The sequence below is a fragment of the Cavia porcellus genome, unplaced genomic scaffold (assembly GCF_034190915.1).
Source record: "Cavia porcellus strain 051 isolate PalLab524CR breed Dunkin Hartley unplaced genomic scaffold, mCavPor4.1 scaffold_40, whole genome shotgun sequence".
NCBI classification, from domain to species: Eukaryota; Metazoa; Chordata; class Mammalia; order Rodentia; family Caviidae; genus Cavia; species Cavia porcellus.
In genome coordinates, this window is record NW_026947523.1 from 9,965,837 (window position 1) to 9,991,969 (window position 26,133).

Genomic DNA, 26,133 nt, shown 5'->3' on the forward strand with positions numbered 1-26,133 from the left:
CTGAACACTGTGCCCCTTTTCCCAGTCCATCTCCCCTGACAAGGTCTTCCCATCACAGGTCCCATCACAGGACAGAGGCCTGGGAAGCCCTGTCACTGGCAGTGGTGACACATGGTCCCTCCTCCCAGCACCTTGTATCTCACAGCCTCACCCTCGCTGGGCCCTCGCTGCTGGGAGCAGCAACTGTGTACATTTCTTATCTCTCCCCTGGAAAAAAACTGGGAAGACTGGGATACAAACTCTGGCCCAGCCAGGTTCCAATCTCATCCCAGGATGAGTCACTTCACCTCTCTACACCTCAGTTTCCCCTGCTGTTTGGTGAGGAGGGGCCAACTAACCTTAAGGGATCTGCCAAGGACCCCGAAAGCACCCAGTGGGCAATGCGACCACCTACCCCTGGCCTCAGGACACTGACTCAGCTTCTCACCCCACACTCCACTCTGCTCCCGGCCAGGGAAGGGGAGGCTACTGACGACAGGAAAGGCCAGCAGGGAGGTGGCAGGATGTGTGGAGGCCGAGGAAGTCCAGGCAGCGGGGCCAGGCCATCACACTCGCAGGGGCAGGGGCCCCAGCACCACGCCCCCAGCAGCCCGGCCCACTCCTCACCAAGCGTCCACTCCCCACCAAAGGCTGACAGGCACCTGCGCAGACGTGCACACTCCGCTCATCCTCTTCTGCCACCAGCCTCTGGAGCCTACTAAGGCTAAGAGCCAGAAATCAAGGGCGGCACCCCCATCTCCCTTGTAAAGCACCACCTTCAGGTGCCCCATTGGCTTGCAAGGGGACCTTTCTTGCTTTGGCCAACTCACCAACGTCCCTCCCTAAGCCTCAGTGTACCCTGGTTGTAAAATGGCGAGAACAGCGACCTCGGCGGTGAGGCTCCTAATGATAAGCCACAGACACAGAGAACCCAGGGCAGAGCCCAGCCTCAAGAAAAATACAAACCCGGCGGTCACACCCCCACCCCACTCACAGCTCGCCCCACCCAAGGCCCCGGCGGCGCAACTAGAGAAGACACCACCTCAGACGTCCCACGATGGGCTCCCCGGATTTGTTCTGGTCGCCGGCCCCAACTTCGGGCAAGCACCCACATGTGTGGCCACCTTTCCCAGGCCAGGTCAGCGCCGCCCGTTCCGGCCCCAGCCCCGGCCCCGGCGACGATCCGATCCCGCCCGGCGGGTTTGCGCTTCTCCCGCGGTCCAGAGCCCCTGCCAGCTTGGGGGAACCGGGTGTTCACCCAAGAGGCGGGCGGGACGGGGAAAAGGGTCGTCCCAGACCCGTCCGCGACTTGTCCCGCCAAGAGGCTGGGCGCGTCCCCGGGACGGGTCGTTCCTAAGGCCAAGGGTCGCCTGGGCTCCCGGTGTGCCTAGCCGCGGGTCCTCCCGAATCCCCTCCGCCTCCGGGAAATGGGCTGGGGCCGCCTCCACCCGGTCGGGGTACGCAGGGCTGCAGCAGGCACTCACCGTCATGGCGACGCCCTGGCGCGGCGGGGACCGCGGGCAGGAAGGCGGAAGGGGCTCTCGGGCCGGGCCGAGCAGCGCGGGCACCCCGCCGCCGCCGCCGCCCCTCTCGGCCGCCCGCCGCTCTAGCTCCAGCCCTTCCCTTCCCCGCCGCGGTCCCAGCCCCTTCCCAGCCCATAAAACTTTTTTTTTTTTTCAAACTTCCTGGGAGGACCTGGGCGGGCCAATGGGCGGCGGAGACGCCGGGACAAACAGCGGCGGGGCAACGCACTTGCCAATGAGAGCGCGGGACGAGCCCGGGGGCGGGGCCTGCGCGACGGGGCGTACGCGCTGGGGCGGTGCGGGCGAGCGGATGGGGGCGGCGGCCAGGAGGGCGGGACCGGCTCGGGCTGCTAGTGCGCGGGACTGGGGGGAAGGAAGGGCCCGGCGCGCAGGTGACTCCGTCCGGCGACCACAGGGGGGCTGGGGACGTGCGGGCGTGGCCTCCCCCCGCCCCCGTCTCTGGGCTCCAGCCAGAGCTCAGTCACCACAGGGTCGGTATGCCTGGTCGGATGCAGACACCCAGTGCCAAGGACTCAGCGGGTCCCACTTTCGTCCTTACTATAGACCTGAGAGTTAGGGCGCCTTGTCTCCATTTTACTAGTGACATCGGAGGCGCAGACAGGTGGACCGACTTGCCCGAGGTCACACAGAGATGGAATTATCAAGAACTTCGCTTTGGGTCCTAGGTATGAGTGTATACCGGTCGTTCAGTTTGCAAAAACTTTGGCAGTTTGTTAAAGCGCATCTGAGTCCTGCAGACCAAGGATGGAATTTGTTGCTAAACCCACATAACAGTGCAGCAAGGCCATTCAAATCCTGCGTTACCTTAAGCAAGTTACTCGACTTAACTATGCCTCAGATTCACCCCCTCTAAAATGGGCTAATGCTACTGCGACCTGAGGTTGTTCTAAGGATTAACACCTTCCAGCCAGCTTGAACCATTGGTGGTACCTGCATGACTGCCCCACAGTGGTCCAGAGTCCCCAGCATCCATACATATAAATTACAGCACTGTGGTGAGCACGTTAACCATTAAACCAAGTAAATCTCCTTATTCCTAGTTATGTATCCTGAGACAGGATTACTAAGCAAGCCTGGGCTACTTGCATTTCGGTTATTCTATTGCCTTGATTCAGAGTTCAAAAATCAGGCTGGGCGTGGTGGCTCCCACGTGTAATCCCAGTACTTGGGAAGCTAAAGGAGGAGGGTTGTTGCTAAAGTTCTTTGCCAGCAGTGCCCACTGGACAAGTCCCCATGGTGAGGAATGAGGCCACAGGAAAGTCACCTCAGGAGACACTGGTGGCCTCTGGCACGCGTGCAGTTTCCCACCCTTGCGCTGCACTTTGGTCTCCTCAGCCCTAGGAGAGGTGGGAGCCTGCCCACCATAAGGAGCTGGCCCGCAGCGCCGGCCCCCCACTAGTTTCCTGGCTTCTAGTGCCTCAGCCCTGTGCCCAGAATATGCCCACACGCAAAGCTGTCAGTTCTCCCAGTGCTGGGAAGTCACTTGGCATCTGGCCTTCCATCCACGTCTTCCAGCACACCTTCTCCACACTAGGGACACGGGGCTGGCCTGCTGGGAATTCCCAGGATAAGCCACATCCTTTGTGCCTCCTGATTGCCATGTCTAGAACACTTCCCTTCCTGGCTTTCCAGCCCAGCACACACACATCTCATGTTACTCCCAGAGGTTTGTTAGAAAATTTCTCCTCACCTTTCAAGTCTCAGTTCAAACGGAACCAAAATGTTCAAGTTAGAAACTCTTTCCCCGTGCATGCTCCCTCATCTCATCTGACCCCTTACCCAGAGTCCTCCCCTCGCAATCCTCCAGGCCAGGGTGAGGGTTTTTCTGCCTCTGGAGGCAGCTTAGGGCCAGCCTTGGCCATCCTCAGTAAACACTGATGAATGTATACACAAAGGAAGAAACCACAGCTGGCTTCAGCACAACCCACACCTCACACCAGGAGGTGGCACAACCTCAGGGGCCTAGGGGTGAGATGCTCAGCTGGCAAAGACAAAAGCCACCAAACTTTGGAGTTGCCCCGTCTCAAGACCGTTGCTCTACTGAGACTCAAAGCACACAAGTTAGGAACAGAGATAGAATCTGACCCCAGGCTTCCTGGTCCTTGGCCTTGGGGTGACATCCGTGAGAGGTGTGTTTGAAGCATCTCTGAATAACCCCTGAAGTCCCATCCCTAGTGCCTGAGTGTCCTCATCCCCAGGGGAGGAAACAGCTGTCCACAAACTCGCCAATCTGTCTAATGGGGACATTGGCGGTGGCCCTAAGTGCGCTTGGGAGATTGGAGTATACCTCCCTGGGGAGGATGTATAAACACAGCTCTGAGTCCAGCCAGAGCGGGGTTTGAATGTTAGCTCTGACCCTTGCCCCTGTGTGACCTAGAACAAGGGACTTTTCCTCCAACCTCATTTCCTCATCTGTGTAATGGACAGTGGGAATAACTCAGCCCTCTGTGAGGGGGAACCACAGTCAGATAGGTCACAGGCTGAGCACAGAGCAGGGACCTGGTAGGGGCATGATAATTGCTGTCACCATCATCCCAGAGGGCTTCACCCCGCTCCCCTCCCCTCTCTGTACGGAGCAGACCTCCCCCTCCTGCGGGCCAGCCCTGCTGTGTGTTGGTGACTTTTCATTAGGGTGATAAGGTAGCTGCTCCCAAGGCTCGAAGGTACCACCCTGCCCAGATAACCATGTTTGCCTGGCTGCCCTGGTTCCCTGGCCCTAAAGAACAGAAGACAGGGAATTGGGAAGTGGATGGGGACTTGTGCATTTGGACAGCCTCCCCTGTGTCCTGACCCTGACTCTTCCCTGCAGCCCTGAGTCCCCACATATCCCCCCTTCCCGCCTTAAGCAGATGTGACAATAGACTGTGAGTGTGTCATGACCTCTCCTACCTAGGAGTGAGCAGTCAGCTCCTTGACACCCTAGCTGCATGACCTCAGGTGACTTCGCCTGCATCCGTGAGTCTCAGTCTTTTCATCCGCAGAATGGGGGCCAACTGTCTCCAAGGTGCCTGACCTAGTGCTGGACCCACAGTGAGGCCAGCCCCCTCCTTTCCTACTGTGAAGGGGTAAGGGGAGAGCATAAGTCTCAGCTGTCCCTGCCCCTAAGGAAGCCCTAAGCAGAGGCCTGAGTGTTTACAGGCCTCTCTGGGCAGGGGACGGTTACGTAACGCCACATGATTGTAAAACTGGCGAGGGCCCAGTTTGGAGACACGCTCTGTGGTCCCAGAGCCCCTGATGGCCTCCTCTTCCCTTCTCCCCCACCTGGCTCCCTGGCCGGGGGCTGGTGGTCTGCAGACTGGAAGCTTTCCGCTTTGGGATCATCAGTCAACCCTCACCCTGAAGAGAGGAGGGCTCAGGAGCTGAGCAGCCCGCTCCCCTGCCAGGAGAGCTCCTCCCCGGGACCGCCCCTTTCTGTCCGCCCTCACCCCTCCAGCCCCCGCAGGAGCCAGCCTACCCGTTGCCACCTGAGGACCCCCAGGGACAGCAGGAACGGATTGAACAGCGTGGGCCGGTCCCCGGGCATCCGCCATGAGGTCACCAGTCGGCCCTTGAGTGGGCTCTCAGCCTTGCCCTCTGCTGGCCTCTTGTCTGCCTGTCAAACAGGGTCTGGTGTTGGCCACAGGTCCCTTCAGCAGGCTGGGGACATCCCTGGCCACAGCCTCCCCTGCCCATTCTGTCACTACAAAAGCCCCATGTACCGTTGTTCTCTACCACCCGCTCCCCAAGAGCTGCCAAAAAAAGCTTGTTAATTTGTCCACAGGGGCCGTGGGGCTCAGCACCCTTGGAGCTGTGGACCCCACACCCTAAAGCCAAACCCCAGGTTGCCGAGGGGGCAGCACAGATCACAGATGCATGTTCAGGCCATGGTATCTGCAGATTATTTTCTGTTAGGCTCCTAATGTTAAATAATCTAGAGACTGTTACATAGTGTTCCTGATTTCTCTGAAACACCTAAAGTATGGAAACTCTAGGCCCGCTTTCCCCACAGCAACAACCACCTATAGCCAAAGGGTCACACATGAGCACCCGGGTCTCCACTCTTGGCCTGTTACCTGCCTGGTGTTAGGTTTGTAACATCAAAGTACAGGAAAAAAGAGACGCTCAGAGACGCCTTCACAGAGCTCCAGAATACTCTGCCTTCCGGATGAGCCTTGTTGGGGAAACTGAGGAATGAGCAAAGCAGAGGCACTGGCCCAAAAGTCACAAGGCACGTCCCAGGCAGGGGCAGGGCAGAGCTGGGGTGTCCCTTCTCTGGAATCTGTGGATTCTCTGCAGGTTGTGGCAGGCTTGAGGAGGCATGTCCCTGGCGGGGTACACACTCCCATCCAGCCCTGACCTTGTCCCCAGGATGGGCTCTGACCCTGCACCTGGAGAATGAGTTAATCATTGAGGTAGCGAACACTTCCATCCTGCTGAGACTGCCTAGGATGAGGGGTGGCTGGGAGACTAGAGGGGTCCCCCAGGATTGCTATTTCCTCTTTGTCCAAGCGGCTGTCTCCAGGAAGTATGAAGAAATAACCCCAAAAGAGGAAGAACAAAGTTGTCAGAGCCCCTGTCAGTGATCAGCGTCCCTGTCACCTCCTGACTTCACAGGTGGGTGGACTGGCTGCCACGCAGTTGGGGATGGGGCACGCAGGACAGCGCAGAGCCAGCAAGCAGCGCTGGTTTGAGTCTCCCCCAGGCTGACTGTGTGACCCGGCCGATTCCCTGCCTGTTTCCTCATCCACACAGTGTGGGGCTGGACAGAGTCCCCAGCTCTGACTAGCAGTGTGGCCAGGCTTGGGGGTTCTAGGCTGTCAGACAAATGGTCCCTGTCGTACTGGCACCATGGGGAACAGGAGGATGAGGAAAACAGCCCTAGACTGTCTGCCTCACTGGCCCTCCCCTCTGACCTCACCCCTCTGGAAGCTGAGGGTGACAGCTGTGTTCTGCAGGTCACAGGGATGGGTGGGGCAGAGCTGTCCTCCAACTGGACCCAGGCCTCGGTGGAGCAGCCTCGGGCCACCTCCTGCACACATCTCAGCTCGCTTCCCTTTGGCATTTCTTGCCCCTCCCCAGCCCTCTAGAACATGAAAGACCTTACCCTCAGAGGCCCTCGGAGACCATCAGGGTCAAACTGCTATTTGGAGAAAGGCAGTGACATTTTTGGCACAGCTCAGAGAGTTAGAAGCAGAGCCCTGGGCTTCTGACCCCAGGACTGTCCACTCACCCAGGTCCCTAACCCAGAGGAGGCTCTGCTGATCAGCTCCAAAACCCCCTGGTGGGACTTGGTCCCACTTTCAACCTCAACCCCTTCCCCACCCCCTCCCTGGGGCTCCCAGGCCCAGGACCCAGCTACCGAGTCTGCCTGCTCCTGCTCAGTCAGTGAGTCTTGGCCTCTGCTTGGTTCTGATGCCTCGGGCTCCTCTGGTTGGAACTGAAGGTAAGAAAGACCACAGATTAGCCCAGGTTATGACCCTGTCTATGCATCTGTCCACCTCATCCTTCTACCACCCAGCATCGATAGGTGCACGAATCCTCCCAGCATCCGGCCTGCATTACCCGCCTTCCCACACAGGCACAGTCTGTCCCTCATTCATTTATCCATCCTCTGTGTAGTCATCGCCCATCCAACATCCACATATCCTTCCTCCAACCATGCGATAGCCACTCACCTGCAAGCCATCCTTCCAGCATGCATTTGCCATCATCACCCAGTTTTTGCAGCCATGCAAACATACACCCATCCACCTACCCACTCACCCATCCATCTACCCACCCATCCACCCACCCACCCACCCATCCATCTATCCCTCCCTCTATCCATCCATCTATCCATCCATCCATCCATCCATCCATCCATCCATCTACCCATCCACTCATCCATCCATCCATCCACCCATCCATCCATCCATCTACCCATCCACTCATCCATCCATCCATCCATCCATCCATTCATCTGCCCATCCATCCATCCATCTACCCACCCACCCATCCATCTACCCATCCACTCATCCATCCATCCATCCACCCATCCATCCATCCATCTACCCATCCACTCATCCATCCATCCATCCATCCATCCATTCATCTGCCCATCCATCCATCCATCTACCCACCCACCCATCCATCTACCCATCCATCCATCCATCCATCCATCTACCCATCCATCCATCCATTCATCTGCCCATCCATCCATCCATCTACCCACCCACCCATCCATCTACCCATCCATCCATCCATCCATCTACCCACCCACCCATCCATCTACCCATCCATCCATCCATCCATCCATCCATCCATCTACCCATCCATCCATCCATCCATCCATCCATCCATCTACCCATCCATCCATCCATCCACCCATCCATCCATCCATCTACCCATCCACTCATCCATCCATCCGTCTATCCGTCCATATTCCCCCTAACACTCATCCAACCATGTGGTCACCACTATGTGCTCATCCATGAGCTAAGCAACATCCATTCATCCATCACCCGTTACCTACCCATCGTAAGTTCATTCCCTCATGCATCCACCACCCATTGTTCATCAACTGTCCGACTCTGTTTTCTTTCTTTGTTTCTTTTTTGTAAGACACAGTCTTACTATGCAGTCCAGCCTGGCTTCAGGTGCTGGGACTATGGGTGTGTGTCAGCACATCCAGCTTGAACCCCAGAGCCTTGTGTGTGCTGGGCAAGCCCCAACCCCTGAGCTGCGTCTCCAGCCCTGTCTGTGCCTTGCCTGCACTCATGGGTCAGGTACCCACTGAGCAGAGCCCCCTTTTTATGCCAGGCCCTGGGCTGGGGGCCAGAGGTGCACAGATGAGCTAGGCTAGCCCCTGTTCCAGGGAGCTCGTGTTTCTTCTGGGGAAGTGACAGATGAAGGGAAGCAAGGCTGCCAGTCCCAGAAGGGGAGCACCGAGGGCCTGGGGCTGGGGTGATTGTTCGGGAGGCTCCTCGGGATAGCACTCCTGACCTGACCGGAATAATGGCCAGACACTTGCTGGGGGAGACAGGAAGGGAAGAGCATCCTAGGCACGGGGAACAGCAAGTGCAACAGGGAGATGTGCGGAGTCCTGCAGCCGGCTCAGCACAACCAGCGGCAGAGCTGGGGAGAAGGAAAGGAAGGAGGCCTTGAACGCCACACCGAGGATTTCCATGGAGAAGAGCAGCTGGAACCCTGGCTGGGCCAGGTGAACACCTCCGCTCTGTCACCTGTGAAATGCCCTCACCACCCCCTAGCCTCCGGGGGCCCTGGCGCCTCCGTGGGCAGCAACTCCAGCTGGAGTCCCCTGCTTTTCCCCTGTGCTGGAGACAGACAGCTGGCAGCACCTGAGGGGCTCCTGAGACACAGCTTCATGCCCCCCGAAACGGCCAGGGGTCTCCCTGCCTCCCCGGTGACAGCAACACAAGGGCAGGACCACGATGACTCATCCCTGCACATCTGGTGTCTGTGCCTGAGACCAAGCCAGGAAAGCCACAGCGAGCCATGGGAGGGAGGTTTCCTGGCCCTGTCTGGGCTCACACTGTGCCTGGCTTTGCAATGGATGCATGAGCCTCACTTCTCACACCACTTTTGCATCTGTCAATACCTAAGGAGTTGGGGGCTCAGTTTCCTCATCTGTAAAATGGGAACAGAGGCAGCTGCCTCTTGGCCATCTGTGGGCACATGGGACAAAGCACACGAGGTATTGTTCCAGTAAATCCTGGGCCTGGCTGGAAGCCTCATCATCCATGGGAAGGTGGCGCCCTACTGGGCACCCAGGAAAGGTTTTGAATGACATGTGGACGCTGCGTGTCACCCCAGTGGGCCTGTTCAAGGATGTGCTTGGTTCTGTTATGGCTGAGGCCTGGAAGAGCCTGAAGCCCAGAAGGGTGGGGGGTCCAAAGCTGCACAGTGTGCTGCTGGTGAGGTGCAGCAGGTAGTGGGGCTATCTCCACCCCCACCTTCAGAACCAAGGCTCTGGGCTTGAAGCAGCACTGAAGTACACAGGTACCCGATGCCTGCCGCTGGGCTTGCTATGCACACGGCCCTCAAGCAACCAGAGACTAAGTGGGAAAAGACCCCGGGAAACACCCAGACAGGGTGGGTGTGTGGTAAACGCACACACCCCTGTCCAGCTCGGTGGTCAGAATGGTCCAGGCAGAGCCAGGCCTCAGACAGGGCTTGGAGGGGGCTGAGGTCATGTCGTGGGGAGCCTTTTTTTTTTTGGTCTTTTTTCCTTTTTATCGGTACCGGGGATCGAACTCACGACTGCCTGCTTGCAAGGCAGGCACTTATGGCTGAGCTAAACCTCCAGAGCCTTTTTAAGACTTGCTGGGATGGAGGTGGTTCTCTGGCCACCTTTCAGAGGCAGAGACAACTTACCTCTGGACCTGGGGGGCTAGGGCCCTCTGCTGGCCTGCTGTGCTCTGGCCGGGCTGCCTGCTGCAGACCAGGCTGAGGTGAGGTCACTGGCCCACTTGTCACTTGTGTCTTTGGCCACTGGGTGGAGGTGCAGGCTGGGCTGGGCGGCTGGGCTGGGCTCGGGGGCTGCTGCTCAGGGCTGTGTCCTTTGGTGACAGTGGCCTCAGCCCAGCTTTTAGGCTGGCCGCCTGGTTCCTGCTCCAGGGTGTCATCGTTGGTGCCTGGGGAACCCAGCTGTGGCCCTGAAGCCTTGGCCGGATCACCCCAGTGTCCAGTTGAGTCTTTTCGGGGCAGCCTGGCCTGCAGGAGCTCTAAGAGGCCTTCCCAGTCCAGTCTTGGGAGTCGGGCCCAGGCCCCCTCCCCAGGGGCACGGAAGAGGCCCAGCAGATCTCTCCAGTCCAGCTCGGGTGGCCTTTCAGGGCCCCAGCCCATGGTGGTGGGCGTCTCAGGCCTCTGAGGATAAGAGGATTCTGTTGGGCCTACCCAGGAGCTCTCTGGGGGACTCCCAGGCTGGGAGGGACCAGACAGCTCCTGCAGGCTGCCCCAGCCCCTTGGGGCCGGCTTCTGGGGGAGCTCCTGCAGCCCATTAATAGGGGGCTCCTCCCAGGATTCGGGCTGCCCCCAGATCTCCTTGTACTCCCTGGGAGGGCCCTGCCATGCTCCCTCCAGGGCTCTGGCAGCCCCTAGGCTGGACTCCCCAAGTCCTGGCCAGCCCCCGGGGCCCGGGCCCTCCTCTCGGCTGCTCCAGCTCCTTTCCAGGTGTCTGTGAGGGCCCTGGGACTGGGGCAGCTCCTCCTGACTCTGCCACCTCCCCAGCCGCTGCCTGGGGCCTCCCTGGCCCCTCTCCAGAGCTCTCTCCGTCCTGGTCCTCGACTCCCTCTCCAGGGGCTTGGCTGATGTCCCGGAGGATTGCTGGAGCCGCCGGTCCCCCTCAGGCCGCCTCTCAGGACTCCTGGGTTGAGGAGGCTCTGCTGGGCTCCTCCTGGCTGGTTCTGCCTGCTTGGCAGGGGCCTTGGTCACCTGAGAAGGATGTGAGGGCAGGTGAGGCCCCGGGACCCAGTAAGGTGGCCACTGTCTGTCTGAGGCAGGCACGGGACGGGCAAGGCTGGGTCCTCATGGCGGCCTAGACAAAAGCAGGCAGGGTCCCCGGGTCCCTCCCTGAGGTGTCAGCTCTTCCTTCTCACCCTCTTTCCTCAGCTCCAGACAGAGATCTGCAAGAGCTGCTCACTTTCAGGTTCCCCTCCCCCCGAGATATTGATTCCACCCTGGGCTATCAGGTGCCGCAATTTCCACCCATGATACCCGTTCCCCTGGGCTGGGCCTTGCCCTCAAAGAGCTTTACAGATCCAGTCCCCATCCTGGCAGAGGTGGCCCTACAGCTAGATCAACGCATCCAGCTTCCTAAAGAAGAAAGGAGCCAGCAGGAGGCTCTCAGAGGACTAATTGGGTCCTTTGCGTTTCGCCCAGAGCTGCTGGCCCTTGGAGAGAGGGGAGATCCGGGTGCTGTGACTGGGGCTCTGACCTCTTCACAGCTGATCTCCCTGCCAGGGACTCAGTGTGGCACCCACAGGGGAGGAGAAGCAGCGCTCACCTGCCTGCTGGCGGCAGGGCTGGGCTGTCTTCGGAGAGGCTGGCTCTGACCTTGGCTGGGCCGCGGTGACCGTCCTGAATCCCAAGCCTGGAAGGCCCCCGGAGTCTCGGACCTCCTAGGAGCAAACGGAGCTGCTCCAAGGCCCTCGGGAGGGCTCTGCCCAGCACCACAGCCCCTCCATTCCCACCCTAACAGGAGGAGGTGTGAGAGACCCCAAGACCCCCTGCAAGCTTGTCAAAGGCCCTCATGAGGGATGATTTTCTCTGGCCTCAGTTTCCCCTTCTTAAAACTCAAGTGTGGGGTTGTTTTGATGATGCCTTGAGAAACAGGGTCACTGCTTCTCTGCCTGCTGACCATGACCCAGTGAGGAAAGCGGTTAGTGAAGGCGGTGGGGTGGGGCGGGGGGTCAGGCCTTGCCCATGGCTCCCCAGTCTCATCCAGGGACCCTCCAGCCACCCAGACAGTCAGACTGGTGCTTGTGGGAATTCACATTTATTGAGCACCTACTGTGTACCAGGCATTGTGCACACATGATCACAATGTTCAAGCAAACATTTATTGAGCACTTCTACTTTGCAGGTGCCGAGCTCTTGTACCATGACCCTATTTAGAGTTTACACAAGCCCCTGTCATGGGGACGAGACGGGCAGACTGTTGTATGCCTTGTATTCCATTCTTTCTGCCCTTTTCCTGTCTGTATCGTAAATTTAGGATTTCTTAAGCCCAGTGCCTCCTTGTCCTCTACTCATGGCTAACCAACAGGACTCCAGCAATCAGCCTCGAAAACTTCAGACCACTCTGGCTGTTGGCAAAAGCGCTCTTAGCAAGATGGGAAGCTCAAGGCCTAGTGGCGCACACCCAAAATCCCAGGAGTTGGGAGGCTGAGGCAGGAGGAATGCTGGGAGTTCAAGACCAGCCTGGGCTGCACAGTGAGTTCAAAGCCAGCTTAACAACACGTAGCTGCAGTTATTAGTATTCAAGACACCAAATAGACTCTGCCTACATCTGTCTCCTCCCATATTAAGGGAGTCACCGTGAAGCCCCCAGTCACTCCATAAATATTTATTTCCACGAGGTTTGAGAGTCTGACTGCATCTAAACTGGTGAGTAGAATCTGGGTGTGGGCTTACCCTGTGTGAGTGTCTGAATTCACTCCCCAGAACCACAAATATACAGAAATAAGATAAACTTGGTAAGTAGAGACGTGTGTCTCTGGTGGCTGGACCAAGCAGAAGCCTGTAAAACACAACCCAAGGTGAACCCAGAGTAAGTTCAGAAAGGGAGTTAGAGCAGGCACAGCAGACAGCCTTGTAGCTAAAGTGCTCTATAAAATGCTACATAGAGGCCAGCGGTTTAAGCTTAGCAGCATAAGTGCCCGCCTGGCAAGTGCGAGGTTGCGAGCTCAATCCCTGGTACTAAAATAAAATAAAATGCTGCACAGGTTTGGCTGAGTCAAGAAAAAAGCATAAGCCAGACATGCTGGTGAACATCTGTAATCCCAGCATTCTGGGAGGCTGAGGCAGGAGGATCACAAGTCTGAACGTAGCCTAGGCAGTTTAGCAACTTAACGAGACCTTGTCTCAAAATTAAAATAATAAAATAAAAAAGGGGCTGGAGATGTAGCACAGTGCAGGGGCCTTGGGTTCAATCGTTGTATCAGAAAGAAAATGCAAGGGCAGGGGTGGGGTTTGCAGTGTTCTTGTGTCTTTTGCCTTGGCTCTGCAATGAGATGTATAAAGTACAGTAATCTGAGTGTTTAGCTCTGAGACAAACCCATGTTCTCTGGAGTGAGAGTTCTAAACTTGAAGGTTCCCTGATCAGGTTCATTTTTACCCTAATTTGAGCTGAGTTCCCTTACTCTGCAGAGTGGAGGCCTTTAGTAAGGCTTCCCCAGAACTGAGGTCTAGAGGCTTCCAGTGTGACCTGGGGGACACAGGGAAATCAGGCCTAGCAAAGATAATGGGACAGTAAGAGCGATAATCACCCCATGTAAGGAGGGAGGCAAGGTATGCTCAGTACTTGGGACTCAACCCAGAAGCCGCACCCCGCCCCAGTTCCTCTCCCACATGTTTCCCGCCTTTTTTAAAGAGGGAGACAGGGTCTCACTGAGTTGTTGAATTGCCCAGGGTTAGCTTAAATTTGTGATCCTCCTGCTTCAGCCTCCCAGAATGCTAGGATTATAAATGTGCAGTATCACGAGGAAGGCCACTTTAAATTCAGGTGAACACAGAAGGCTTATGACTGATTCTAAGCTGGGAGATGCCAAAAACACGTAAGGAAAAAATTAAGATATCAAGTGAAACCTGTGAATGCTTTGATGCAATAGCCCTTCAAGAAAAATGTTCCAGGCTCAGAGTAATGCTTGGACAGTATAGATGCTCAATAAATACACAGCAGCTGAATAAATGGGAGGAAATAAAAAGTACAACTCTACAACTACCCAGCAACAGTAATTCTAGGGTTCCGACACAAAACAAAATCATCTCTCGCTCCACACATAAATTCCAAGCCTTTCCACAAATGCATAGCTTACAAAATTTGTCTTCAGAGGCTAAATGGTATTCCACCATTTTAGTTTTTGGTCTTTTTGAGACAAAGTCTTGCTGTACAGAGTGAATCCAGGCTGGCCTTGAGCTCACTTTGTATAGTCCAGGCTGGCCTGGAACTCACAATGATCCTCCTGGTTCAGCCTCTCGAATGCTGGGATTACAGGTGTGCACCGCCACACCCAGCCTGGCATCTCAATTTTAAAAGGTGGGAAAAATTTACTCAGTAGAGTTAGAAAATCTTGACTAAAAGGTAAATAATCCACTTCAAAGAGAAGCAGAATAAAATGCATAGAAGTTATTATGTATGAACAATTAAAAGGCCAACAAATGTATAAAAATGTTTCTGACTTCAGTTATAAAGCCTTTATAAAATTTATCGGGCAGGGCTGGGGCTTTAGCTCAGTGGGCATGCCTGGCAAGCATGCAGTCGTGAGTTCGATCCCTGGTACCAAAAAAAAAAAAGTATGGGAGAGGGGATTTTAAAAACTGAATCTTGATTTTAACTCTTTAATGTCTCTACTGGGTCATTAGATAAGACAAACGCATGCAAATTGACATTGGATAAAAAATAGTGATCATAAAAAGGTAAGACGCAGAGGCTTTTTTAGGGCAATGATACAATAGTGATAATATCCTTGAGCAAACCCGTCAAATACACACCAAGGGTGAAACGTAATTATTTATACTATGGATGACGAATGAGGGTGGGGTGCTACTAGTGGGAGGGGCTGTGTGCATTCGGGGTCCAGGTACCAGAGGCTTTCCTCTCAATTCTGTTGCAAATCTAAAACTGCTATTTTTTTTTTTTTAAAAAGCATGCTCTAGGAAAAAAGCCAAAGAAACAATTACACTAGTGCTGCAGTTCAGAAAGATTGTCATTTGGATATTAATTGTGATTTGGATATTAAATAGCTTAAGTTTACTGAACGGACTTTCGAAAAAGAGATAAGGTTTCTCATGTAGATTCAAATCTCAGAGAAACGTTACCTCTAAGACAGCAAAGAGATGGATTTTAGGTATAAAATATTACATTTTCCTTTGAGGTACAGGAAAAGCTTTAAAATGAGCTGGTGGCAAAGGCTAGGTCGTAAGTACATAAAAGTCAGTGGATCACACATTCAAACATTTCCAGGCATCCACACTCACTTTCTGCCCCGGTTCCCTTGACCCTTGGATGGAATTCCAGGCTCTGATTTTTGAAAGCTCAGGGGCTGGCACTGATGGGAAAGGAAATCTCAGCCAGATAAAGTGGAAAAAGTTGCCCTTCAGCAGCAGGGGCATCCTGTTGACCAAGGAGACTCGAAAGACGCCTGGATGTTAGGCATTGTCACTGTGTCCCGGGAACATAATGGCTAACCTGGAAACAGTCTGCAGCCCTGCAAGCTCTGGTCAGCTAAATACAGGGCTCCAGGCTTGGGGTGCAGCTCAGCGGGAGCCACTGTGCATATGTGAGGCCCTGTGTCCCATCCCCAGCTCTGCCAGATAAAATCCAGTGTGTGGCTCCGGCCAAAGGCTGTGGCGTTTGCACTGCCTAAGCCAATATCTGCCGTAGGTTTTAAATGGATGGCCCTGCTCGCGGAAATAGTGAGCTTCCTTTGCTAAGACAGAAAACAATTATAGGCACTTTCTTCTCAAACGGAGGGTTTGAGAGCTTAAACTTATTTAAATAAATTGTGTTACTTTGTCCCCCGCTTGACAGATGAGGAAACTGAGGCTCAGAGCGGTTAAATCACTTTAGCAGGTAACAGGGGATACAGAGACTTGAACCCAGCCTGCCTGACTCCCTCTTTGCTTCCCACCACGAGGCTGCGCACAGCACCACTTAACCCTCAAAACCCCTCAGCTGCAGAAGCAGAGATGAAGTGACTTGCCCAAGGTCACACAGCCGGAGAATGGCAGGAAGCCCTGACCCTTGCTTCCGGCCATCTAACCCTGGGAACCCTGTCCTGCCCCAGCCCACCTGGCTGCGCGGCCCTAGGCTCACCTGCGCTCCTGCCCGAAGAGGCGCTCCACCTCTGTGCGGCCGGGGCTGCGCGTGCGGCCCCTGTTGCTGCCCTGCGCCTGGGGCCCCGGCTCCCTCTGGGCCAGCCTCCTGGGCGAGGGCAGGTCGGCCAGCACGGTGTACTCCTCCCTCTCCAAGTTGTGCCTGGTCTCCCCAGGAGGCGCTGACCCCCGGGAGCCCCTGGAGCTGCCTGGTGGGGGCGAGGGCGCCAGGAGCGCTAGGTCACTGGGTGGGTGGCGGGGCGGGGAGGAGGCTCGCGGTGCATCGCGGTGCCCAATGCACACCTGGGGGAGCGGCAGGGGGCAGCCGTGCCCAGAGTCGGTGGAGGGCGCCAGACTCTCCATACTGGCTCTGGGGGGGTCCTGGAAGAAAAGTGAGGGCTCAGGGGCTTGGCGTGGGGGCGACGAGAAGGCGGGGGCGTCCCGGTGGCCGATGCACACAGGGCTGGGGGTGTGGGGGGGCTCCTGCAGGGAGTCCGTGGAGGGCACAAGGCTCTCGGTGCTGGCCCTGGGGAGGTCCTGGAACAGGAAGGTGGGCTCTGGGAACTGGCGGGGTGGGGAGGAGGCCCGGGGTGCATCCCGGTACCCAATACACACAGGCGGGGGGAAGTGTGGAGGGTCGTGCTGGGGTGACTCCTTCTCAGCCTCTGAGACGTCTGATGTGTCTGGCAGGAAGGGGAAGGGGTCGAACTGAGTGTAGCGAGGGGGTGAAGATGCCCGGGGGGCATCACGGTGCCCGATGCACACAGCAGGTGGCATATAGGGAGGCTCATGGTGAGGTGGCTCGCTTTCAGCCGCTCGGGGTTCTGGAAAGAAGGGGAACGGGTCGTGCTGCAGATAGCGAGGAGGCGAAGAGGCTCGAGGGGCATCGCGGTGGCCGATGCACACAGTGTATGGAGGCTGAGAGGGCTCAGAAGAGGTCTGGGGTGCCCCACGTGTCGCAGGGTGCAGAGGGGAGGAGGCACCGAGGTGCCCGGGGTTATGGGAGGAAGAGGAGGCTGCTCGGGATGGTGCACCGGGCTGCATCGCTGCACAGGAGTGGGGTGCCTCCCGCTGGGCCGGCCTGGGGGGAGAGGAGGTCTGAGGCCTGTCGCCTTGGGTTGGCCGGAGGGCAATGGATGCCCAGGGCACCTCGCTTTGCTTGGAGCGAGATGGGGAAGAGGTGCGGGCGCCACCGCTGGGTGTGGGCCGGAGGGGAAAGGACGCCCAGGGGATGTCCTTGTTGGTTCGATGAGGAGACGAATTCCTGGGGTTGCTCCTTTGAGTGTCCCGTCGGGGAGATGGTGGTCCAGGATTGTCCCTTTTGGTGCAGCTCTGAGGAGAGGTCCCAGGACTGTCTCGTTGACGGGAAGAGCAGTTCGCGGGATCCCGCTGGGTGCAGGCGCTTCTGAGGTGCTCCCACCTGCTGCAAGAGACTTTTGGGTTGTCTCGGTGGGTGGAAGACGTTTTGGGGGTGTTTTGTTGGATACAGGAAGTTCTGGGGTTTTCGTTCTGGGGGGTTCGGTTGGGAGATGAAGACCTGGGATTGTCCCGCTGGGTGCAAGATGTTCTAGAGTTTTGCCTCTGAGGGGTTCGATTTGGAGAGGAGGCTCTGAGATTGTCCTGTTGGGGACAGGATGTTCTAGAACATTCTCTGTGGGAAGTTCGGCTAGGAGAGGAGGCTCTGGGATTCTCTCGTTGGGCACAGGATGTTCTAGAGTTTTCCTTCTGAGGGGTTCGATTTGGAGAGGAGGCTCTGGGATTGTCCCGTTGGGGACAGGATGTTCTAGAACTTTCTCTTTGGGCAGTTCGGCTAGGAGAGGAGACTCTGGGATTCTCTCGTTGGGCACAGGATGTTCTAGAGTTTTCCTTCTGAGGGGTTCGATTTGGAGAAGAAGCTCTGGGATTGTCCCGTTGGGGACAGGATGTTCTAGAACATTCTCTTTGGGAAGTTTGGCTAGGAGAGGAGGCTCTGGGATTGTCTCGTTGAGCACAGGATGTTCTAGAGTTTTCCCTCTGAGAGGTTCGATTTGGAGAAGAGACTCTGGGATTATCCCGTTGGGGGCGGGATGTTCTAGAATTCTCTCTTTGGGAAGTTCGATTAGGAGATGAAGACCTGGAAGTGTCCCGTTGGGCAGAGGAAGTTCTAGAATTTTCTCTTTGGGAAGTTCGGCCAGGAGAGGATGCTCTGGGATTGTCTCGCTGGGCACAGGATGTTCTAGAGTTTTCCCTCTGAGAGGTTCGATTTGGAGAAGAGGCCCTGGGACTGTCCTGTTGGGCACATGATGTTCTAGAGTTTTCTCTTTGGGAATTTCGGCCAGGAGAGGAAGTTCTGGGATTGTCCCGTTGGGCACAAGATGACTTGGGGGTTTCCCGTTGGGTGGTTCGGTTGGGAGAAGTGACTCTGGCATTGTCCTTTTGGGCACATGATGTCCTGGGGTTTTCCCACTGTGGAGAAGATGTAGGAAAGGAGTTCTGGGGGTTGTCCTGTTGGGTAGAGGGGGTTCTTGGGCTATCTTTTGGGGTGGCCCTGAGGGGGGAAGAGAGCTGAGGATTGTTCCTTTGAGGGGACGAGGTCCTGGGGTTGTCCCTCTGGGAGACTCTTGAGGGAGAGGACGTGCTCAGGGTGTTCCGCTGTGTGGACGAGGCCCTGGGGGTGTCCTGTGGGGTGGACGAGGTCCTGGGGTTGTCCCTCTGGGTGATTTGGTGAGGAGAGGAGGCTCGTGGGGATTCTCGCTGTGCAGAAGGAGCCTGGACAATGTCCCTTTGGGCCGAGGAGGCCTGGTGGCTGCTTCGAGGCCCATGCTGCGGTGTCTCGCAGGAAGCCTGGGCTGTGGAGGAGCGATGTCGCTCCAAGGAGAAGTAGCCACTTTCTCCCCGGAGCTTCGCCCAGTGCTGTCCTGGGCTCCGACTCCCACCGCCCGCGTCTGGGGAGAGACAGGGATGTTTAAGCGGGGGAGGCTCCAGGCAGCCCTCACACGCTGCTTTTCTATGATTAGAAAACACCTCGTGTTGGTTTCTTAGAGGTGCCACTGTCCATTCGAAGGGACCCCACCCCTCTGACCAAGGCTGGTTAGACAAGGGCTGAGCAGGAAAGTGGAACCCAGGGCCAGATGGACTCAGTCTATAGGGGGTGGGTGCTGGACCTGACAGGTCACACAGTCTGGGGTCCAAGGAGGTTTTCAAAGGGATGCGAACTCACAGAGAGCAGCTTTGACAACAGTCCCAGGATCCCAAGGGGATGCAAGACCGGGCAGCAGCTACCCAGCAACTTTCCCTTCCTGGTTCTGCTTCCTGCAGCTGGATTCCCAGAAATCAACCCAGTTTCTTCTAAGGAGCCCTCTGAGGAGCGAGAGCTCTGAAGGGCTGCAGTTCCCTGGGGCTGAGGGCTCCTCCTGCCCAGAGGCTGCTCCCCAGGCTGCAGGGAGAAGGGCCGGGCTAGGGTGAGCTCAGCCTCACAGGGCATGAGGCTGGGTGAGGGGAGGAAGGCAGATGCTCAGGCCCCGTCAGACGCACAGCCTCAGAATCTGAATTTAGCCTGGCTCCCAGGCCACGCGTGCACCCTGGGTTTCGGAGGTGCTGGTATAAAGGATTAAGGCAACTGCCCTCGACAGCAACCCCTTCATGACTCCTCACCCCAAGACAGGGCTGTGACCTTGGTGTCACTGTCTACCTCCTCGGTCCCATGGCCATCAGCTGCGTGTGTCCCTGGGCTGGCCTTCAGGCGTTCTAGCAGCACTGTGGCCTTGTCTGGAAGGAGCCTTCATTAAAACCTTGCATAAGGTCCCCATTTCTCCTTCTTTCCCCTCCAACCTCGCCACGCTGGTGTCACTCAAGTCTGAACTCCCAGGACCTGGCACTGTCATTTCTCATGTCCCACGGTTATCCTCAAATGCACCCCAAAATCACCCCTCCTTTGTTTTTTTAAATCTTTTTATCGGTACCAGGGATCGAACTCACGACCGCCTGCTTGCAAGGCAGGTGCTTATGCTGCTGAGCTAAATCCCCAGCCCCTAAAATCACCCCTTTTTTTTGTCTCAGCTCCTCCGCCCACCCTGGCACTGGCATGGGTGCCCTGGCCCTGTGTCGTCATCCCCCTCTGCACCCTTTCCAGACAAAGTGACCAGATGCCCCTGCTCACAACGCTTCAGGGGAAGGGGAAGACTAGAGGAGAAGGGAAAGCTGTCGCAGATCAGAGGACACAGGGGCGACCAGCAGTGGAACAATGTGGGGCCCTGGACTGGACCCAGGGACGAGAAAAGGACCTTAGAAGAACTAGAGAGTCCAAATGAAGTCTGTAGCTTAACAGTATTGGGCCGGTGTTCATTACCTGCCCTGCCTTTCTCTGGCGTTTTTGTGGTGCCAGGGATCAAAGCTAGACTCTGCACTGAGCCACATCTCCAACCTTTTGTTTTTTGAGACAGGGTCTAGTTATGTCACAAAAGTCACCCAGGCTGGGCTTGGACTTGCAATGTTTCTGCCTAATCCTCCAGAGTTCTGGGATTACAGGCATGTGTCATCACACCCAGCATGCATGTGTGTCCATGTGTGTGTGAGGCCGTGTGTGTGTGTGTGTGTGTGTGTGTGGCTAGGAACCGAACCCAGGGCCTTGAACGTGCTACCCAAGGAGTTTACCAGTAGCAACGTCCCCAGTCCCCACTGTGCTATGACATTAGGGAACCTGGGTGAAGGATACAATAGCAAGTCTCAGGACAACTTTTCTATAAAAGTAAGATTATTTCAAAGCAAAAAGTTGGGGAAAAATAAAAGCCCACCAGGGGCTCCCTGCCCATTTGGCGTTTGGGGCCATGCTCCGCAGCTCCTCCCCCACGCACAGGCTCCTCAGTCTCACACACACTGTCCACCCCAGGGCCCTTGCTCTTGCTGTCGCCTCTGCTGAAGCATCTCCCCTTTTCCCCTGGCTGCTTCCTATAGCCCCCTGCATGCCCTGTGCATCTGTCTGTCTTGTTCATTTGGCTGCCTGCTCTGTCCCCACAAAGCTCTGTTTGGGAAGCACCTGGCCTCCAGCTGTACGCCCAGGCTTGGCACTCAGGGCAGAGTGCACTGCCATCTCTTGCTCTGCCTCTGCCCCGGCCTGGGCTCCCTCCACCCGCCTCCACTCTGAGCTCAGCAGTCCGCCTCCTTCCCCCCAGCGACTTCTGTCCCACCATCTCAAGCTGTCTCCTCGCTTTGTTTTGTTTTGTGGGTTTTTTCCCACACCCTTTTAGTTTTTTTGAGACAGGGTCTCAGGCTATAGTCCGGGCTGGCCTCAAGCTTGCATCGACCCTCCTACCTTAGCTGCCTCGGTGCTGGGATTACAGGCATGTGGCACCATGTGGCTTCAAGCCGCCCTTTGCACCGGGCTCCTTCCAGATCGGCCCCCACTCTGCAGCCCCTGTGCACACAGGGCAGTCTCCAGAGGTCCCTGAGCAATCTGTGTCCCATCCCTACCAGCCAAGTGAACTCCAGAACTAGGCAGTATGCAGAGGGATAAATGTGAAGGATCCCCAAAAAAGCAGCACAGAGCTGGTGAATTTATCTGGGGCCCTGGCCCCCGTCTGCAATTCAGGGAGCTGCCGCCAGGTGGACCACAGTGGCCGCTCTGGTTTAAGTAGGTCAGAGTGGGGGCCCTGCCCCACTGCTCAGTGTTCAGGAGCAAGAAAGCAGGCACTTCGGACAAAATCCCACCTGGCTGTCAGACAGTTGGCACCCCAGGGAGGCATTTGGTTCCCTTGTGCCACCGCGTCTTCCCACATACCCGCTTTCCAGGCCCTGTACGGCTGGGTGCTGGTGGTAAGATCTGATTACTGTTTAGAAGAGACAGCTCAGACAGCAGGGTGAGAATGGGCTGGATGTCCAGGGCAGACAGAGCCTGCAGGCAGGAAGAGGCTCTGATGAGAACCTGGATGACAGTGGCTCAGCCAGGGTTGTCACTGAGAGGCCAGGAGGGGCAGATTGGAAGTGTGTTTTGGAGGAGGCTGAGTCAGGAACTGCTGGGGCGGTGGAGGTGAAGGCCAGGAGCACCGGCAGCACCGGCAACCCCAGCAGCCCTCAGGCCAGGTGCGGCGGCGGTGTATCTGCCTGAGTCCATGGAGTTACTGCCTCAGTCTCTCCTCTCTGTCCCCTCCTATGACCGCCTGGATAACTGTGACCAATTACAGAAATAACACACTGACCACCCATACAGCTATCTCTCCCCAGAGTCATCAGTGGTTACCAGTGTCTGTCTGTCTTTCTTTCTTCCTTTTGAGACAGGATCTCGCTGTGCAGTTTACACGGTCCTTGAGCTCACAGGGGACCCTCCTGCCTCAGCCTCCTGAGTACTGGGATTGCAGGCATGTGCTCCCACACCCAGCTCCTCCAATGTGGTTCTTCCCCCATTGCTTTACCCAGTCACCTACCTTGCTGCCCGCGTTCTGCCTACCTATCCTCTATGTTCCTGTACCTCTCTCATCAGGAGAGTCCGCTGAAGCTGCCAGGACCCCGCCACATGCCTCTCCCAACAAGCCCACACTGCTTCCGGACCACAGAGTCACTGCGACACTCAGGGAAGGAAACCCGACTGGCTGCCACATTTATCTAACAGTGTCCACGCCCTGACAGCCCAGCTTGTCCCTGGAACGTCTCTCAGAGCTCAGGCTGTGCTCAGCATCCCCGGGGCTGGCACCCCCTCTTGAGCTCCAGAGCCTCTATTTTTTTTTCCCAAGGATGGAGCCCAGGCCTCATGCTTGCTAGGCAGGCGGCTGCCGCTGAGCCATAGCCCGGCCCAGAGCTTCTCTGAATGGACAGCAGGCCTCAGCCCCTTTCTGTCTTCCGTGCAGGGTCCACGCCAGCTATTTTGCAGAATGTCCCTCCATTTGGGCTGGTCTGGGTTAGAAGCAGGAGGTACATGGGAGCAGGGAAGGGGTGCTGCGTGCCACCCCAGCGCCACGTAGAAGGGGATCACGAAGGCAGTTTGTCCCACTCTGGGGGTCCTGAGTGACCACCTGGCTCAGTGGGGTCTGCCACAGCCAACATCCCAGGGCTGCCCTTTCCCTGGAGATCAATGCATAATCTGAGCCGATGCTTTGGAGCTGTGAATATCCTGTCCCCCAGCAACCCTTGCCCAGAGGATTGGTCAGGGCCGCTGATTCCTGCCTGAACCGGTATTGCTATGGTGGCCATGAGGGTCTCTTAACCGGCTTCTGCCCCGCAGCCTCACCCTGCTCAGTTCATCCTTGGCACTTCGTCCTGGGCACCCTCCTAAGGCACCGGATTGGTTACATTACTCCTTTACCCCGAACCTTCCACAGCTTCTCACCGTTTAGAGAAGAAAGTCAACCCCATCTACGCTGGAGCCCTGGTCATGCCGCCCAGCCTCTTTCCAGCTGTCCCTCAGCCACCTGTCACCCTGGGTCCTGATGCCACCCCCTGTGGGTCTGCTGCCCCAAAGAGCCCTTCACAGACATCTGCACATTCCTGCTTCTGTCCCTCCCCTGTCCTGGGGTCCTGTCCACTCTGCTGCTCCTCTGCTTATTAGGTGACGCACACCTGGGTGATAGTGTCTTTCCACAGCACTCCAGGAGCACAGGTACCCAGGGCTACCCGTCTGGCCGGAACGGGGCTGTCCTGGCCTCACGTCCCCAAATCCTGTCCATGCTAAAGATGGAGCAGGCAGCAGTACAGTGCAAGAGTGACGGGGGTCCAGTGAGACAATGACCAGCGTCCCCAGGCTCTGTGGGCCAGGCCTGGCAGCAGCCTTCAGCCTCCTCAGGAACAGTCACCCTCTGGGGACCCTCCTCTGGGGACTCTCCCGAACCTCGAGTTATGAGGCACTGGGCCCTGTGAGAACCCTTCCAGCTACATCAGTGGGGAAGCCCGTCTCTTCCTCATAGCAGGATAAGTATCAGGGTGCAGCCTGGCACTACAGATGGTCATCATGCCATCATCAGGAAGGGTCTGGCTAAGAATGAAGCCACCTCGAGGCGTAGTGGCCTCACCCGTAATCCCAGCACTCCAGAGACTGAGCCAGGAGGATCACCACAAGTTCTAGGCCCCCTTGGGCTACATAGTGAGACTTTGTATCAAAAAACCAAAAAAGATTCAAAAAATAAGAAATAGATGAAGCCACCTCGGAAGAAAGCAGAGCAGAGACCACATTTCTCATGCTGTTTGACCTCCTGGGTGCACCCATACCGGAAGTCACATTCTACTAGATCACTGTCCAGTGAATCCCGCTGCCCAGCCAGCTTCTGTTTCTCCCAAACAAAAGACCCTAACCCCCCATTATGAGGTGAGGTGGTTAAAGCCGGCAGCACGGCACATCCTGGCCGTTCTGCAATTATTCGGGAACCTTTACTATTAGTAAGACCAAAGTGAGCCCTGCCCAGGGCCCAGGCCTGTGAGACCCAGGTCATCACCACACCCATGGTCACAGGGACCATCCTGACAGGACTCACCCTCTTTTCTCTGGCCTGCGCTGTCTCCTCTCACAGGGGACCTGGTGACTCTTTGGGCACTGTCAGCTCTTGGCCCCTCCTGGGCCTTCCGAGGGATCATCACGGTGAGCTCGTCGGGGCTGGGGACCTTGTCCTGCCAAGGAAGGGGGAGAAAAGCTTATTAGTGGGAGAAGGCGGTCCAGGGCCTCCACTCCCAGCATGAAGGGTAGAAGGAAACCAGGGACCTGGCATTTAAAAGGCACTCCCTGTATGTCTGGCACTGTGCAGGCTGGTGGCAGGCAGTTCCTTCCACCAACCCTGGGAAAGAGGCATGGCCACTGAGACCAAGAATGGGGCCAAAGTCACAGGGCCAGGAGGCGTGGGCTCAGATCCTAATCCCTCCGCTGTCCAGCTGGGAGGCCTCAGGTGAGTGGCTTCCCCTCAGCCCCAAATGGGCCATCTCAGTCTCCAGGTCAGAGGGTGGGAGGGGCCTTTCTGAGCCCACACCCGCCAAGCTCTCCGCACAGTGCCAGCCATGGCATGTGCCCAAACTAGGGGCTTTGTTCTGTTTCTGTTTCTGAGCCAGGATCTCACTACCTAGGCACACACTAGCCTTGACTTGTCACATAGTCCAGGCTGTCCTCAAATGTGTGATTCTCCTGTTTCAGCCTCCAGAGTACTGGAATTAATCATGCCCAGCTCAGGCTAGGTGGCTAAAGCTGACCCCAATCACTTCTGGCCACAGTTCTTTGTGAGGAGGGGTCTCACAGGATGGGCTGCCTGGATCTCCTGCCCCTGACAGCCCTTCTGGGCATGCCCAAGGGGAGCCCCAGTCCTTCCCAGTCCCGCCTCCAGCTCTGGGACTCTGCACCAGCACTGGTCACGGGGCCAGCAGTGTGTGACCTAGGCCCCGGCCTGTCTTGCTGTGGGCGCCACACCCAACATCCCAGGCCTCTGCGACCTGAGAGTGCTTGGCAGCAGGAGCTGGCTGGTGACTCACCGGAGCTCCCTGTCACCTGAAACCCCCTCCTCCACCTTCCTTTCCAGCAGACCTGGGGCCTCTGTGGGCACCTGGGGCAGAGACCTCCACCCCTTGGGCTGGTGGTGTGGCCTGATTCCCTGCCATGAAAGCCTCAGTTCTGATCTGGAGGTTTAGGCGCCCCAGGACTAGGGACGGGGGAATGATCTGCTCTTGTCACCCTGGTCCTGTCTCTGCCCCCCCTTACCACAGAAGAGGAGTTGCTGGTATCATCAGGGGTGTCACTGTCAGGACCGGAGCTGGTGTCAGAATCGGGGCTCTTGTCACATGGAGAGGAAGCTAGCCTTTCCACTGCCTCAAGGCCCCCAGGCTGGCTCCTGGGAACAGCTATAGAGGCCTGGTCAGAAAGCCCTGTCGTTGGGGATAGGCTGCTGGGGGAGAAACATCCCATGAGTTTTCCCAAAGAAGCAACAGGATCAGGGAGAAACCCCCACCCCAGCCAGGCACACGGCACACACATGTACGGGCACACACACGCATGCATGCCACAGGTGCCCAGAATCGGCCCATCCCTGCAGAACAGGGAGCAACACCAAGGTCCCCAGAGCTGGGCTCTATGGGTGACTGAAAAACCATGTACAGCTCAGAGAGGTCAAGACTCTGGCCAAGGCCGCAGAGCTAGGACACGGCAGAGCTGGGCTGT

At 56.7% G+C, this 26,133-nt stretch overlaps 1 protein-coding gene across 2 annotated transcripts in view; it reads right to left on the reverse strand.

The window, feature by feature from the left end:
- The window catches only part of Triobp (TRIO and F-actin binding protein), a 45,264-nt gene extending 19,368 nt beyond the window's left edge, over positions 1-25,896 (reverse strand). Inside the window, exons 1-6 of one of the 2 annotated variants that reach the window (XM_063243851.1) lie at positions 25,678-25,896; positions 24,473-24,605; positions 16,039-18,961; positions 12,102-12,108; positions 9,876-10,925; positions 6,862-6,939 (exon numbers count right to left, since the gene is read on the reverse strand). In XM_063243851.1, coding sequence (XP_063099921.1) covers positions 6,862-6,939; positions 9,876-10,925; positions 12,102-12,108; positions 16,039-18,961; positions 24,473-24,605; positions 25,678-25,881 — 4,395 coding nt within the window. In that variant the 5' untranslated portion in view covers positions 25,882-25,896. Of the gene's footprint in view, positions 1-1,463; positions 1,640-6,861; positions 6,940-9,875; positions 10,926-12,101; positions 12,109-16,038; positions 18,962-24,472; positions 24,606-25,677 lie in introns of those variants that run through there. The other variant, XM_013153115.2, reaches the window with a different exon arrangement.
- Between the last annotated feature and the right edge of the window lie 237 nt (positions 25,897-26,133).